At 54.6% G+C, this 15,903-nt stretch overlaps 7 protein-coding genes across 7 annotated transcripts; 4 read left to right on the forward strand and 3 right to left on the reverse strand.

Annotated features, from left to right (window-relative positions):
- Positions 1 to 2,437: 2,437 nt before the first annotated feature.
- Positions 2,438 to 3,832, forward strand: A1O5_04709 (HAL protein kinase; the record flags this gene model as incomplete). Its single annotated transcript, XM_007745313.1, has 1 exon — positions 2,438 to 3,832. The coding sequence occupies one exon, from the start codon at positions 2,438 to 2,440 to the stop codon at positions 3,830 to 3,832; it is 1,395 nt and encodes a 464-aa protein (XP_007743503.1).
- A 1,282-nt stretch (positions 3,833 to 5,114) lies between these two features.
- Positions 5,115 to 6,443, forward strand: A1O5_04710 (uncharacterized protein; the record flags this gene model as incomplete). Its single annotated transcript, XM_007745314.1, has 1 exon — positions 5,115 to 6,443. One exon carries the CDS (start codon positions 5,115 to 5,117, stop codon positions 6,441 to 6,443), a length of 1,329 nt encoding a protein of 442 aa, XP_007743504.1.
- Positions 6,444 to 7,723: 1,280 nt separating this feature from the next.
- On the reverse strand, positions 7,724 to 9,598 carry A1O5_04711 (uncharacterized protein; the record flags this gene model as incomplete). The annotated part of the gene is made up of 1 exon (XM_007745315.1): positions 7,724 to 9,598. The coding sequence occupies one exon, from the start codon at positions 9,596 to 9,598 to the stop codon at positions 7,724 to 7,726; it is 1,875 nt and encodes a 624-aa protein (XP_007743505.1).
- A 365-nt stretch (positions 9,599 to 9,963) lies between these two features.
- Positions 9,964 to 10,953, forward strand: A1O5_04712 (uncharacterized protein; the record flags this gene model as incomplete). The annotated part of the gene is made up of 1 exon (XM_007745316.1): positions 9,964 to 10,953. The coding sequence occupies one exon, from the start codon at positions 9,964 to 9,966 to the stop codon at positions 10,951 to 10,953; it is 990 nt and encodes a 329-aa protein (XP_007743506.1).
- A 78-nt stretch (positions 10,954 to 11,031) lies between these two features.
- A1O5_04713 (uncharacterized protein) lies at positions 11,032 to 12,978 on the reverse strand (the record flags this gene model as incomplete). The annotated part of the gene is made up of 1 exon (XM_007745317.1): positions 11,032 to 12,978. One exon carries the CDS (start codon positions 12,976 to 12,978, stop codon positions 11,032 to 11,034), a length of 1,947 nt encoding a protein of 648 aa, XP_007743507.1.
- A 947-nt stretch (positions 12,979 to 13,925) lies between these two features.
- On the forward strand, positions 13,926 to 14,462 carry A1O5_04714 (uncharacterized protein; the record flags this gene model as incomplete). Its single annotated transcript, XM_007745318.1, has 1 exon — positions 13,926 to 14,462. One exon carries the CDS (start codon positions 13,926 to 13,928, stop codon positions 14,460 to 14,462), a length of 537 nt encoding a protein of 178 aa, XP_007743508.1.
- Positions 14,463 to 14,787: 325 nt separating this feature from the next.
- A1O5_04715 (uncharacterized protein) lies at positions 14,788 to 15,492 on the reverse strand (the record flags this gene model as incomplete). The annotated part of the gene is made up of 2 exons (XM_007745319.1): positions 14,788 to 15,257; positions 15,318 to 15,492. 2 exons carry the CDS (start codon positions 15,490 to 15,492, stop codon positions 14,788 to 14,790), a joined length of 645 nt encoding a protein of 214 aa, XP_007743509.1.
- Between the last annotated feature and the right edge of the window lie 411 nt (positions 15,493 to 15,903).

The following is a 15,903-nucleotide window of genomic DNA, read 5'->3' on the forward strand; positions in this document are numbered from 1 at the left end:
TCCTTTTCCTCATGCTGGGTCCCTTGAGCGCAGTGCAATAGTCGATCTGCCCTGTGAGGGCGCCCAGTAATAAGGCCCTGGGACTGTTTGGGCTGCGGTAGAGGAAGGTTCGGGCCTGCCACTGGTGCCACTGGCCTGGAGGTGTAGCAGTGATTGATTCGCGCGTACCTGGCAGAGTGACTGACCGCCTGACCATGTGCCGTCTTCCGAGTCGGATGGGCTTAAAGGGTTTGGGGCTGAACAAACGAGCGCTGGCAAAAGGAGAACCGGTGTCAGCCAGAAGCGTGGGGGTGAAGGCCCATGTCGTCTGGTTCGACTGGGCGCAGAGGCCAGTGGGAAGGAAGCATTTTGCGGAGGAGGGGCAGCCACCAAATACCAGCGAGGGGACGCAAGGGGGCAGCACAGCGAATCCGGAATTCGACCATGGATTGTTTCTGTCCAAGTCTGGCGTCACGACATGAGGCTTGGACATGTGCGGCGACGGGCCAGCCTGACCAGCTACAGAAAGGACAGCCCCATGGTTAAGCAAAGACCAAAAGAAATAAATCGCGCAGGCCGGGGGGCTGGGGGCTGGGGGCTTGACCTTTCTCGGAGGGGTCCTTACTCGTACAGGGGAATCGGAGCTTGTGACGTGGAATCGACAAGGAAGTTGTTGAGGAGTGCAGAGAGAGAGAGAGAGAGAGAGAGAGAGAGAGAGAGAGAGAGAGAGAGAGCCCGACTGTGCCTGGACATGGTAGATACAGTAAGAACAACATGGTAAAGCAGGTGGCGGCATCAGGACTCCGTCCTTGCCAGTCGCAGGCAATCAATCTCTATACAAGATACGACTCGGGACTGTAACTTGGACTGTACCGCGTAGAAAGGGATGTGCGGGGGGCCATCGATTCTCAATTCTACTTGACTGGGAAATAATCTGAAGGGGCATTCATCATACAGTAGCTACTCGGGCGTGCGCGCGGGGTGACACGAAAACAAGCACAAGCAACCAGGACAAGACACGCAAGGGAACTGAAAGCGTGGAGTGCATTGCATATTGCATGTGCTGGAGGCTGGCGGCTGCAGTAGCGAGGTTGGAGTGCAGCAGTGACCAAGGCACCGTGGGTGGGAAATGGTTGAAATGGATGAAATGGTTGAGAGAACAAGAATCAGTCAGGACTGCAGCGATGGATGGGATTGTCGTGGATGGAGCGTCATTTATAAATGCCCATCTTCAACACTTCTACCGCAGTATCCAACAGCCCTTCTTCTCTCCTACTCTCTATCTCACTCTCACTCTCACCTCACTTCCACCTCACTGCCTCCTCCTCCCCAACTCCTACCATAGCCGAGTCCTCGTGATCGCCTGCCTCCATCCCACGCTCTTTGACCACCCGATCGACCGTCTATCCCGTCCATCCATCGCCCACCTCGTCCAACTCGAAAGGGTGAGCCGGCCTTTGTTGCTGGACAGCCTCATTTCTGTCCTCATATCCTACATGGCTCCCTCAAGAACTGACCATTCATTCATCCAGTCTGGCCCCTCTCAGCCTCTTCTTGAGCTCTCTTCCGTCCGCACCCATTCAATTCACGCACGGTCCACTCCAAACACTCGAAAATCCCACCCGCGGCGCTTCTCCCACCGACCCACTTCAACCTCAACCCTATATCTTGTTGCACTCGCCCATTCACCGGATCCCACGGTTCGTCGTCGGTCCACACGGCATCAGGTCGCCTATCCTGGTGAATCTTCAGCAGGTGCATACTGCCCCAGACCACTGAAAAAAAAAAGGCAGGAGAAGGCAAGGCCAGCACCAGGTGCAAAAGGGGAAAAGAGCAAAGCACCCAAAGTCTAAACCCTAACCACTGACACCACGAGTGAAAGCCACGAGGAAGTCGACTCCCATCTGGTATCGACATCGGCGAGTCTTATCTGCTTCCATCTTACCCAACCTTGACCAACCTTGGGACCCGCTGGCTGGAAATGCCGCAGCTTTTTCTGCCCCTCCCCACGTTCGTTCGCCATTCGACCCTCTCCCGTCGCTGTTTGCACAATCCCGCCCATTGCGAGTGAACAACTCCGTTCCCCCCCCCTTCCCCCCCTGCTGCATTTGATCATCGCGCATGTGCATTGCTTGCATGCCCCATCTGCGTCTCGAGATCCTCTCGTGCTCCAAGCATATCGCGCATCCCACTGTCGACCTCATTCGGTTGAGGGCCCACCCATAGCGGCTAGCAGTCACCATAGTGGTTGCTTTCTCTCTGACGCCCTGCCCACTTGGACTTCACCAACTCTCTCAAAAAGGGCAGCAACTTCCTGCAACACTGGTTCTTGAACATCTTTCGCAAACAAGAGAATCCTTCCAGTGCCCGTCGCCCTGGCTCCTCTTCAGTTCCCGCTCACGGCTTGTGAGCTCACCCCCTCGCCTTACCCGCCATCATCTCGACCACTGCCGAGGTCATGTCGGTCATGACCAGTGAGCCCCCGTCGCCCACACGGACTTCGAGCGGTTTCAGCCTCCTCTCCAAAATCAAGTCCCACAAGGAATCCAAATACCTCAGCCCTTCCAAGCCCACACCGGTCCATCGCACGGGGAGTTATGGCAGCAATTACGACCTACCGACGCGATCGTCGCCCTTCTCGCTACCCGCCCGTGAAGGCGCGGGAGCAAAAGCCCGGCGCCTGAGTGCGGATCCCCGAGACGATTTCTTTGTCGATGTGTGTCCCCTGGAAGATGAATTCGTCTCGGCTTCCAAGATAGGCCGTCGGAAAGAGATCGGGAAGGGTGCCAGTGCAACGGTCAAAATCATGCAGCGGAAGGGTGAGAAGAAAAAGGGCGAAGGCACCGCGCTGTATGCCGTCAAGGAATACCGCAAGAAGGCTGCGAGAGAAACGGAGGAAGAGTACGTTCGCAAAGTAAAGTCCGAGTTTACGATCGCCAAGTCGCTCAACCACCCCAATATTGTGCAAACCGTCCGGCTGTGCACGAACAACGGCCGCTGGAACCATGTCATGGAGTATTGCCAACAGGGCGAGCTCTTCAGCCTGGTGGAACGAAAGTACCTGAAGGCAGAAGACAGGAACTGTATCTTCAAGCAAGTCCTTCGTGGTGTCAACTACCTGCATGAACATGGGATTGCGCACCGGGACATCAAACTGGAAAACCTGCTCATGACAGACGACGGGCACATCAAGATCACCGATTTCGGTGTCTCGGAAGTCTTTTGTGGCGACCATCCCGGTATTCCTCTCTCGGGAGGACTCTGCGGACAAGCCATGAGGGAGTCTCGCAAGTCGGCTCCAGGTATTTGTGGTTCGAAACCATACATATCGCCCGAGGTCTTGGCTCAGGAGCGGGAGTACGATCCAACCAAGTTGGACGTGTGGGGATGCGCGATTCTTTTCATGACCATGTTTCTCATCGGCAACCCGTGGCAGAGCGCGAGCAAGAAAGAGATGAATTATGCCCTCTTCCTCGAAGGGTGGCAAGCGTTTCTGGAGCGGTTCAAGGATTCAGCCATCGACGAGAACTGCCATCCGCAATGTGGGCCCATCTTCAACGCTCTACCGTCGAACTCGATCCGGAGGTGTATCCTCAAGATGCTTCACCCAGATCCCGAACGGCGATGCAGCATCAGCGACGCCTTGAACGATCGGTGGGTTAAAGGAGTCGACTGCTGTTCACGTGGGGAGATTGGACCGACCTTTGATGCGATTGACGTTTCCAAGACGGGGTGTCACAAGGTGGCCGCCAGGATGAGGGTGCAGGTCAAGCATGACCATCTGCCGCCACCGGTCAAGCGGCTGCCACAACATCGCTTTGATATGGGGGATGGGACATCTCGCTATGACTGAAGCTGAGGAATGCACGACCCGGCTCGCCTTCGCCCACAGGTATTTGCGTTTCTTTTGCTCTTTTCTCTAGACGGCCGGGCTTCCTCTCTTTTTGATATGTGTTTCTTCCTTCTGCGAACGACTCTTGGCTGCGTTACGAAGTGCTCGGAATCGCGGGTGTACAGAGGTCCCTTGTTTTCCAGTTTCAGGTGGGAGTCGTGTCGTGACGCCTTATCGGCTGTATGTATATACGCGTGTGTTTTTGTGGATGAGTAACGGCCAAACCAAAAATGGGCGGTAGACTGCTTTCGCGATTGCTTTTCGCCGCAGCTATAGCATATACCTAGCATAGCATATAACAGGTACGAAAAAGAAAAAGCAAGGCCAAAAAAGGCCAGAACCTGAGCGGTGCCCGGCAATGAGGCGTCGATTGAAAATGAACTGCGCGCATACGACGGTCAAGGTAGCGATCGCCTGTGGTGTGAATATTTTCTTTGTTCCAACAGTCGACACAATTATTTCTTTCGGGCTTTTCCACAATGAAAATCGCTTGACCGCTTTTGCCAGCAAATGGCTCCGACAACGGCATCCGGATGTTTCCCAGCTTGGTCCATGTGCCAAAGGGGGCCACCTGCATCAAAGGACGGGGACGTGGAGGGATGATTGGCGATCAAGGGACACAGGGCAGGACAGGGCAGGACAGGGCAGGACAGGGGCATCTCTGTCCATTCCAGGCTGAACCGCCTTGTTCTGGCCATCCGATCGGGACAATAGCCGAGTCGCCCAAGCGTGTGGTGTTGTGACCATCCAATTGACAACACATGCCCGACGCCAGTGGGTATGTTTGCACGTACAAGTACATAGGTATCTGCGACTTCGCCAGTGTGGATTGGGTGCCCCGGCAAGCAGGCAATCGGCCGAGGTATTGCTGTCGGATTACGAGGTACCTAGAAGAATATCTGTCCTGGGGTACGGAGTAATGTGTGCCGGTCCTCCCATGTCGTGGAGAGAGGGAGAGCAAAGAACAGGGAGTTTAGAAAGCCCCCCTTTCCCTCTCGACAACATTGGCATGTATATATGAACGAGTACATAGACGGTACCCAGTACATAGACTGTACTCCCTCCATAGATCGGTTCGCTCTTGGCCGATAACGCCATCGTCCCGCCGGCTGCCAATCGGTGACGACTCGGGCTTGACATCTTGACATCTTGACATCTCGTTGGGATTGAGAGATCCCTTCCAACATCTCGACACGAAGCCTAACATCTCACATCATATCAAACATCGTCCTTTACTCGTTACATGGCCAAGACCACCCTCGAAAACAGCAACACGACGACGACGACCACCACCACCACCACCACCACCAGCAGTAGCCCCGCCATCGCCGTTGCCGCGGACCCCAAATCCGCACAGCCAGAACAGCCCTACCAACCATACATGGACGTGCGACCGCCCACGACCGCCCACCTCAGCGACGCCAACGGCATGCCTCTGAGCGAGAAGGAGATCGAGGCGCTGGAAAGCGAAGAGAAGGCCGAGCGCGAGGCCACTCCAGAACCCAGCGACTTTAGCATCGCCTTTCCCGACCACCTGCCCACCCCGCCATTCTTGCACGTCCAGGGCGTGCCGAATTTCAGGGAGCTGGGGGGATATCCCTGTCAACCGCCCTCGTCGTCGCCGCCGCTCCCTTCCAAAACGTATGTCTTGAAGAAGAATCTCCTCTACCGCTGTGCTCACCCCACGCACTTGACTCCCACCGGCGCTTCCTACCTCACCACCACCCTCAATGTGCACGACATGTACGACCTGCGTTCCGCGCCAGAGATCAACCGGCTCGCGGGCACCGTCGCCTCCAGCGGTTCGAGCGTCTATCCGCTGGCGAGTCCGATGTCCGGGTGTATTGACGAGGTTCCGGGCCTCAAAAGGCATTTTGTTCCGGTCTACCAGACCGAAGACTACGGCCCCGTCGCCCTCGCCACCAAGTTGGCGTGGTATACTGCCGAACACTCGCACGACGCGGAAGCAGGCTACGCTTACTCGGACGGGTTTGTGAAGGCGTATCGAGACATCGCCACACACGGGGTGGGCGCTTACAAAATCATGTTCAAGCATCTCCTGGAGAGGCCTAACGAGCCCTTGGTTTTCCACTGCACCGCCGGCAAAGACCGCACGGGGGTGTTTGGGGCGCTGGTGATGAAACTCGTCGGCGTGGACGAGGACATGATCTGTTGGGAGTACGCCCTCACCGAGCCAGGGCTCGGCGGGTGGCGGAACGAGTTCATCGAGCGAATCGCCCAGACCGGTCTCGGCGGCGGAGGCGGCAAGCCCCAACACCCGCAGCAGGTGGTCACGGGCGAGAGAGAGCACGGACGGCCGGTGATTTCACGACAAGAAGCCGCCCGCATCTGCGGCAGTCGCGCGGGCAACATGCGTGCGTTCCTGCGGACCGTGCTGGAGGGCGAGTTTGGCGGTGTCAATGCGTACTTGACGCGCATGTGTGGCTTCAGCCCGGACGAGGTGGCGCGCTTGAGGGAGAATCTCGTCGAGATGGTCGACGATGCCCCGGGCCAGGTCATGACCATGGTCGAGATTGACGGATGGTCTGCCGAGGGGGGCTGTGTGGATTGACGGTGGTGGAAGCTGTGATTGAGGCAGGGCGGGCAGAGCAGGAAGCGCAAGGCAAAGCAGGACAGTGCATACTGCTCCTGACACTGCCACTGCCACCGCCACTGCCCTTGCTACGGGAAAGAAAGAGAGAAGAGGGGCAGAAGGCGAGAAAAGAGAAAGAGAAGAGACGACTGACTGACTGATTTACTTTCCACTCCCTCGCCGCATCCCGGGTCCGGTATACAACTCCTTTTTCGTTTTTCCTTTTCATTAAGCATCAGCCAGCCTCACATTGAAGACTTTTCCCCTACTCTCCGTTACCCATTTCGACTCCCCTCTACATGTTTTTTTTGTCCTTGATCTGTTTGGCCTTTTGGGGCTTTTCTTCTCAGTTTTTTCGGTTTGGGGCTTTCGAGTTGTGCGATACATACAGACTGGCTTGTTAGCGAGCGAGTCTTGGACAATACACTCTTACTGCCTTGCACGGGGGCTGTGGGACGCGCCAAACGGCACCAGCGACCAGGATTTGGTGCTCGTACGCACGCACGCACGCACGAAAGGGCGAACGAGCGAATTTGAGCGAATGATTCAAGCATGAAGATTGGGAGAGAACCGCCTGGCTGGACTGAGTTAGCTTCCCCCCTTGAAAAGGGAGACTTGCTGACACGAAATAACGACACGAAATGGAGAAGAGGAGGAAAAAAGAGTGGAAGAGACGGCTTTGAATGCATTTCGGTTACGTTTGAAATAGACCTCAGTCTCTCTCTGCTATATGGGCCATGTTAGACGCTGCATCAGCTACATTACATAGATGGATGGGTGGACAGGCAGACAGCTAGACAGGAAGATATCTAGATACACAGACGAACTTCTCCCCTTTTTCTTCGCGGGTATGATTGTTTAGTCCTATGGAGTTGTACTTGGCTAGGTAGGTATGCAGAAGCGGCAAAAATGGGGCGCTGGATATTTTATAGAACGTCGAACAGCACTATTTTCCTCTGGCAAGTTACAAAAACGGAGGACCATACGGAGTAGTATGTGGATGACTCTATAGTGCTCTATAGGTGCTCAGTACTCAGTCTTGTAATTTCACGCAAGGCTCCGGCAATGGGCAAGGGCTTGAACGCTCAAACTATGCATGTAGCTACCGGTGATGCCGTACGTAGCAAATGGATATATTCCCACGGAAGAACACATCCCTCTTTTTGATCTTTCTTGCCCTCTTCTCTTTCCCTCTCCCGATCTGCAAAAGCCGAACCTGCCTCTAATTAAGCTGGTTGGTAACTTGTACGATCGGTCCTTCAAGACTCGCGTCTTCTCTCTTCTCCTCCGGTCGCGAAACTTCCAACACCATGTCCCCGAGCGGCAGGGCTGGCGCCCATACCTCCTGGCGTAACCCGGGTGGGACTAGCACCTGCGCTCACGGCGCCCCTCTTGTCCTTCTTGATCAAGTTCGCAAAGAACTGGGACATGGCTTCGTTGCTCTGCTTGCCTGCGCCGCCGCCAGAAGGGGTCTGTGCCCCGTCTGCACCGTGGTCGCTCCCCATCCGACGCATTGGTGTACTAGTGCCTGTCCCTGCAACGACCCCCCCGGCTGTATGGGAATAAGGGGCGTTTGTGGGCACGTGCTTCGCCGCATTCTGCCGCTCGCTTTCCCGCTCTCTCAGGCGTCGTGTCGCCTCCTCGGCGTCGAAATCAATCCCGTTGACGTTGATCTGATACGGTCCGATATGCTCGGCCATTCTCGGATTCGACACACCCTTTGGCCCTTCTTCCCCAGCGCCGCTTGCTTCAACGCTACCTGCACCCGCTCCTGTGGGCGCAGGTGCGCCTTTGCGCGACTTCCTCTCTGCCTTCTCGTCTTCCGCCTTCAGCTTTTCCAGCATCTCGTGCTGAGCCTGCAGGAATTCTTGGACAGACGGGACAGAGACGGCTTCGTCGTGCGTACGTGGCTGGAATGAAGGGCGCGTGTCGGCGGGACGGCGCAGGGTGTTTTCAAACAGATTGACCGCCGATTCTGAATCCGTATCGTGGTTTTGAGGAGGTCTGTCTTGTTCTTGATCGTAGGTCTTTGATGAGAGATCGAATCGCTCTTCGGGAGGGGGCTGTATTTCCACAGACCAAGCATCTGCCACGCCTTCTGGGTCGAAGCCTTCTTTCAGGATGCGAATCTTGCCCCACGAGTCCCAATTCGGCGGCACCAGGATCTTGTCTCTGTCGACGATGTTGTGTTTGGCGACTTCCCGTTTCAAAAGGGATTGAATGCTCAAACTCGAATGCACCAGTGTCCGTACGTTGTTTGGGTCAAAGGTGGCCGTATAGACGAGCGAGGCTCCGTGCTTCAGCAAGACACATCGCAGCCATTGCATCAGGAAGTCAAACTGATCCTCGCCCCAGCCAAAGTCTCGTTCCAGAACTTGGATCTTTTCCGCCTGTATGCACACCACGCACAGTGGAATACCCAGTCCTTCATCCCACTCTCCCGGTCCTGGTGGGACTATTGATTTCTGCTCGGCCGCTGTGACATTGCTGCCACTGCCGGGCTGAGCAGAAGGTGCATCTGGTCCAACTCTCCTCTCCTTCCAGGCAGTCATGGTTTCCTCCATTTCAATCTTTGTCTGCTCGTCCAACGTCAATATCACCGCCCTGAGCAGGCGGATCCATTGTCGTAATTGCCTCGCCCACTTCAAGGGATCCGACCAGTCCAGCAAGATGGCAATCAACGTGTCTTTAACCGTCTTTGGTGTGAAGAGCGGCTTGAGCAGTGGTGCAAAGTTCGCCGAGGGATTCGTCAGCATGTAGATGTTCATTCTCGCCAGCACGTCTTCCTGATCTGCGTCCAAGACATCGTGATACGTATAGCCTAGAGCATAGCGGTTTGACACGGGGGCTATTCTGGGTTGTCGCCGTCTGTCGTTGTTGGCGTACCGCGCTCGCTGGTTGGGAGGGTTTAATTGTTCGAGGAATTCGCGCTGTTGGTCCGGAGTGCCGCCCAGGAGAATGAGTTGTTTTTCGGACAGGTCCTTGCCCTTGGATGCACTGTTGAGCATGGGCACCCAGATCGCTTGTTTGTCGCCATCTTTGCTGCCCGGGCGGCGGAAGGCTGATGATGGGATCGAGGTGGACGAGGGAGATGGGCGAGGGAAGCTGGGGCTTGGTTGAGACGTCGCCAACATCTTGGATCGATTGTGTTTCAAGGGAAGAAAGGAGTTTCGACGCGGGTCATGGTCAACTGAGAGCGTAGCATTTGTTCATCAATTCGCATGCATTCGATGCAGAACTGTTTACGCGCTGCTGGATTGAGAGGCCGACTTTTTGCTCTCCTCGCGTTTTCTCCGCAGTTCGCCCTGACCAGACCCTGAAACACAACGTTATAAGCTTACGAGGTACTTTATTAAGCGTCGCAGTTCTTTCAACTTTTTTCTCCGCAGGCGAATATTCAATCCTTCCCCTTTTGTCGAATGGCAGTAGAATGATACGCAAAGCCTGGCTCCCTCATAGTTTGTCTTTTGTTCTCTCGGTCTTTTGAGTGAGATCGATCATGAACGCCATTCGGCAGACCCAACTTCTGAACAAGCGTGAGCTCGAAAACGCGACACCACCCTCTGCCTCGTGGCACGCCGACTACAGGGACACCGCCTGGATCTACATAGGCGGCCTGCATCTGGGCTTGACTGAAGGCGACGTCGTGATCATCTTCTCCCAGTACGGCAACCCCACACACCTCAATCTCATCCGCGACAAGGAAACCGGCAAAAGCAAAGGATTCGCTTTTCTGAAATACGAGGATCAGAGGAGCTGTGACCTGGCGGTAGATAATCTGGGAGGCGCCGAGGTGTTGGGCCGGCTGTTGAGGGTTGACCACACCAGGTACAAGAAGAAGGATGACGAGGATGAAGACACCTATCGAATTGACAGGCTGGAAGCCCAAGCCGAGGCCGAAGAGGGAGTCAATGAGAATGGGAAGAGAGAGAGTGACGATACCGATGATCAAGACGAGGAGGGGGCCGGACGCAGGAGGAAACGGAGACGGCACCTGCTGAAAGAAGAGGAGGAGCTGGAGGAGTTACTGGCCATAAAGCAAGACGGCGAGGAAGAGGATCCGATGAGAGACTATCTAATTAGGGAGAAAAGGGAGGAAGTTGAGAGGGCGAAGGAGAGGAACAAGGAAAGAAGAAAGCACCGACACCGACGGAGAGATGACGATGTAGAGGATGGAAATGGCGATAGCGGCAGAGAAAGGGCGCACCGCCATCGCCATCGTCATCGCCATCGAGATTCTGAAGACACTACCCATGGGAGAAAAGATCGGGACGACAGTGAGCGCACAAGGAGGGACCGGCGAGAGGACGAGGAGGACAGGAAACAAAGATGGAAGCCTAACGACCAGGACTCGCGATATGACCGAGATAGGGACAGGGACAGAGACAGAGAGATGGAGCACCGTCACAGAAGTTACCGACCAAGTAGCAGGGAGAGAAGGTCATCTCGAGACTACGGTCGTCCTTCAACGAAGCCTGATGATTATTGATCTGATACGCATACGCTGTCCGACGTGCTCTATCCTACCCCAATTCAGCGTCAGGTCTCGTCGGCAAGAATCAAGCTGTTATGCCGGGTCTATTTGGTACCCGCTTGATCGCAAACATTGGGCAAACATTGATCGACCCCTCAGCTCGATTTCTCTCCTTTGATGAGCAGCTCGACGCCCGTCTCTCTCAGTTTGAATTTCTCTGCAGCAATACCATACGGTCAGTTGTAGTCCCGCCAATGCAAGAATCCATAATCGAGCAGAGTACTTACGAATCTTCCCACTGGCCGTCTTTGGATAGTCATCCACGAAAAAGACATATTTCGGCACCAGATGGTGACTCATGCGATCCTTGACCCAGCTTCTGACTTCCTCGGCGGTTATTTGCTTTTCCCCAGAGGACAAATGATGCCTGCGAATGACGAACGCCGCAACGACTTCTCCATACCTTTGATCTGGGAGACCGACAACACTAACCTCGGCGATTTTGGGGTGTGCAAAGAGACAATTCTCAATTTCAAGTGGGTGGATGTTCTCTCCGCCCCGGATGATCAGGTCTTTGATGCGTCCTGTGATACTGACATAGCCTTCTTCATCTATCGACGCCTCGTCGCCGGTGTGCATCCAAGCCATGCCGTCTTCGTCGACTTTTATGGCTTCTGCTGTCTTTTCTGGCTGGCTCCAATACTCCTTCATTACCAGGTATCCATGAACCGCAAGCTCTCCTCGTTCACCCACATTTAGGATCCTGTCATGATTGAAAGGATCCACGACTTTCGCCTCGACGTGCGGAAGCAATCGACCAACGGTATTGATGCGCTTCTCTATGGGGTCATCTGTCGTTGTCATCGCAGAAACGGGAGAGGTTTCTGTCATCCCATAACAAATCGTCAACTCCGTCAAATTCAGCGTCTTATGCAGTTTTCGCATCAGCTCAGCGGGTACTGATGAGCCTGCTGCAATGCCGGTCCGCAGGTACTGAAAACCTTCGTATGCGATCTTCCCGTCATCAAGGAGTTCCAGTTCGGCAAGGAACATAGTAGGGACACCATAGAGGGCTGTAGCTTTCTCCTCTTGGACAGCCTTTAAGGAGGCCAAAGGATCGAATGCCTCGGCGGGGAAAACTATTGCAGAGCCATGAGTCGCGGTCGCCATGTAGCCCAGGATACATCCAAAGCAGTGGAATAGAGGGGGCGGACAACACACAACATCTTCTGGTGTCAGCTGCATGCGGTCCCCTATCTGGTTGCCGTTGTTGAGGATCGATCTGTGTGATAGACAAGCAGCCTTGGGCATGGACGTAGTCCCCGAGGTGAATTGGATATTGACAACCTCATGATTCGAAAGAGGAGAAGACGGTTTGGGAGCACGAGTATCTGTGTCCTGTGATATCGATGCCCACGGTGTTGTTGCACGGAAAGGTGTAGCATCTATCCTACCGGAGGAGTTGTCCACAAGAATGATGTTCTTCAGGGTTGGAATCGCTTCCGACGCAAGAGCAGAGCTTCCAAGATCAGGCACAAGCGCTTCGAGCAGTGAGACGTTTGGCCGTGGAGGTTTGTATGGCAGGTTCGTCTCGGTCCCAATGACGAGATGTGTGGCAGACAAGTGGTTGAGGGCCGAAATGATCTGGGTCGAGGTGAACGCCGGGTTCAGCGGGACAAGTATAGCACCGAGCTTGAACAATGCATATGTGATTGTCGCGAATTCGAGGTTGTTGCCCAAAGACACGCAGACTCGATCCCCCTTCTTGACGCCCAAGCTTTGTAGTCCGTGAGCCAGGACGTTGCTGTCGAGGTCGAGTTGTCGGAATGTCAATCGCTTGTTTTGGTGTCTGGAGATGACGGCATTTCGATCCCCGTGTGCAGAAACAATGCGTGCAAAGTTTTCGCCGATAGTTTCTTCGAGCAAGGGAGGGTGAAGAGGTCCTTTCGTTTTGGCTTGGGTCAAGAGACTACGTCGTGGCCGACGAAGTGAGAAGAAGGCAGCCCGTGCCGCTGCCCGCGGTCGAAAGAGTGCCCGCATGGCGTTGTCATTGTCCTTTTAGATGAAGTATGGGGATTTGCTCAAGTTGATTTCCTCGCCATTCCAACCAGCCACGAAATGTATCTCAACGCGCTCGCACTGTCGACCCAATGTTTCGATCCGCAGAGAGGAAAGAAGGAAAAGGCCGGCGTTTTCGGTGTTTGTGGTGATGGAAGTCCTGGGCGAGCGGACCATTGCCGCGGTCATCGGCGGACGGGAGGCAGCTAATACCTGGGAGGTGGGAATCGCAGAGCTGAGACAGGATGAGCTGACTCGATACTGGGTACTACGATGCCGAGTCGTGCCTCGCGGGGGGGCGTGTTGTGGGGTAAATAAGCCGATCAGATCAGCCCAAAGAGACCCGAGATAAACGAATGAGAGCACCAGAGGGAGCACAACAAACCTTGATGCCGAATGGTCTCCCCAGACATGCGCCCCGATTGCCATTGCGCAGAAGTGGCTCGAGAGCATATGTAGATTTCGCCGTGGAAAAATGGAGGAACGGTGCTGGACAAGCAGTTGACGGGGTGTCCCCCCGCTCATCGACACAAGGAGGTGCAGGCTGAGCTGCAAGATACAGGTAACGGAGAACCGAGGGCTCGATCAGGGCATTGTGCCTGTCTCTGTTGCCAGGGGTGTTCAGCATGTTTTGCAGTAAGCATCGAAGATGGATTGGCGGTCACTGGTAGTGGCACCGCCCATCTTGGACCCGAAGCGTGCGCCCACAAAATGCAGGCGCAGAAAATGCGGGGTGAACGAGCAAGCGACATCGTCACGGTCACGGTCAGGGTGGTTGGCCTGTGGTGGTTTGGAATGACCTTGGTCATGGGGGCTGCCATGCTGCTATCGTGTTCTGTACTGCCGTCGCTGCTTACTAGGCTTTCTAATCTATACAGACATACTTGCGTTGACTTCACACTGGGCCAGCCGTGCCATTGGACATCAGAATGCTGCTCGAACGGACAAGTCTGAGCAAGCAACGAACAGCAGCACGAACCCCATCCGAAGTCCTCGAGGCCAAACAGGATGCTGACGCCCAACGTCCGTTGACTTGCATGTTTTATTTCTTTGCGTCCCAAATGAAGCGCAACATGCAGCCTGCCGACCAAGATCTGGTTCGAAGAGGGCGGCTAGAGGACAAGCCAACTCATCAGCTGGATTCCATGATTGCAAGACTGGGCATGCATGCGGCCTTTTCTCCTTTGATCTCCAAATTCGACACGTACCCGGTCGAGATTGCTGACACCGCCCCAGAATCCTCGCACCAGAAGAATCCAGCAGCTTCTCGAGAGGATGTCCATGATACAGTAATGATCATGAAGTTTCGGGACAAACGGGCCCGTCAAGAATGGATTGCCACCAAGGAATGGCAGGAGTTTATGCGGGAGACAGAGGGTCAGCAGGTTTTCAGGAGAATGCCTCATGTTCGTTGTGCCAGTAGCATCAGGGGGTTGATGGATCCAATGGACATTTTGACTGCTTGAATGGCAATGAAGCAGCTTCGCGCCCGAGGATACTAGGCCAGCGGGATTTCCACCACAACACGACCCAGAAAGTTCGGGCGCTCTACCACGAAGTGGCCGTCTCAGGAGCACGTCGCTGGCATGAGGATAGCCGAAGAGCGACTGATCAAGTCTATCACCAAGCAAACGCCACATGAGCCTGTTGGGACTTAAGTCGAGGCAAACGTGCTCCAAAACTTCGCCTATTCATTATGCGTTGCCGATTTTGCATCAAGCACGATTGAGGTTCGGAAGAGCAGCGTTGTCGACCTTTGGACCTTTCAGTTGTTGGGTTCAGAAGCTTGAATCAGAAATCTTGAATCCCGGTCTCCCCCTCTAATTCACGACTTGGACTTCTTCGGAGTCCCTCCTCGCCCTTGACAAACTCGGGCTCCTGCTCGTCAAAGTACCTATCTTCCGCATCCCTCTCCTCAAGGACTCGGTCATCGTACTCCGGATTGTAGTCAACCGAATCATAGTCGAAATCGTCGTCTCCGCCCCTCAAGAAGCGCACTTCCATCTCCCACTTCCACCGCGCGAGACCTTCCTCCTTGTTCGCAGGCACTTCATCTCGATCTTCAGCCAGTATTTCTCCATTCGGCCCGCGTCTGTAAGTAAACATGGCATGAGGGTCTGGGCGGTGCAGCGCCTCAAGTTTTGCTTCGCTCCGATACAGGTCCGCTTCAAGTATGCCGGAGTACCCTTTCTGGCGACCTTCCGCTTCCCGTTCAGCCGGTGTTTGGAAGCGGCGTATCAATCGGTCGTAGAGTAGTGGATCTGCAAGGACAAAACGTAAGTTGCTGAAGCCTACCTGCTGAGGAGCCAGTCATGGCACACCTGCCAGCTCAAGCTGAGGTCCAAAGTACTCTGGGTGCGTATCTAGGTATCGTTTTCGCCGATTCTTAATGCGAATTCGATCTGGAACTTGTGTCTCTACCGACGACGCGCCCTTCGGCGGTAGAAAAACATTGCCGCATATCGGAATCCCTGTACCTTCTGCAAAGCGAGGCATGTCAGAGAGCTTTGCACAGTGGCCTTATCGGAAGTAGAGGCACGAGTACATACCAGCATCACCAGTTGGAGGGGAATCAAGTTGGCCTCCCTTTGGTCTTAGTAAATTCTTGAGGGACCGTATGGCGCACCGTACTACTCTGGAGTATGAAACTTCAAGATGCCGCTGATATATCGCGAGATCGCCCAGCATGGCGCCGATATGTTCGACGAGATTGATGACTTCGCAAGTGTCAGCTCTACCATGATGTCGCTTAAGATATGCGCTGCATGCCCTCATATTTGAGATCTGTCATGGATGCAAGCGGATACGAGCTGCACCTCAAACGTTAGCTGTTTTCATTCCGGGTGGTGAATACATGTATGGCAGTTGAAGCGCGATCTGTGGGCTTCTGGAATGCACTGGACGCAT

This window comes from Cladophialophora psammophila (genome assembly GCF_000585535.1).
Source record: "Cladophialophora psammophila CBS 110553 chromosome Unknown aczJe-supercont1.6, whole genome shotgun sequence".
Taxonomy (NCBI): domain Eukaryota; kingdom Fungi; phylum Ascomycota; class Eurotiomycetes; order Chaetothyriales; family Herpotrichiellaceae; genus Cladophialophora; species Cladophialophora psammophila.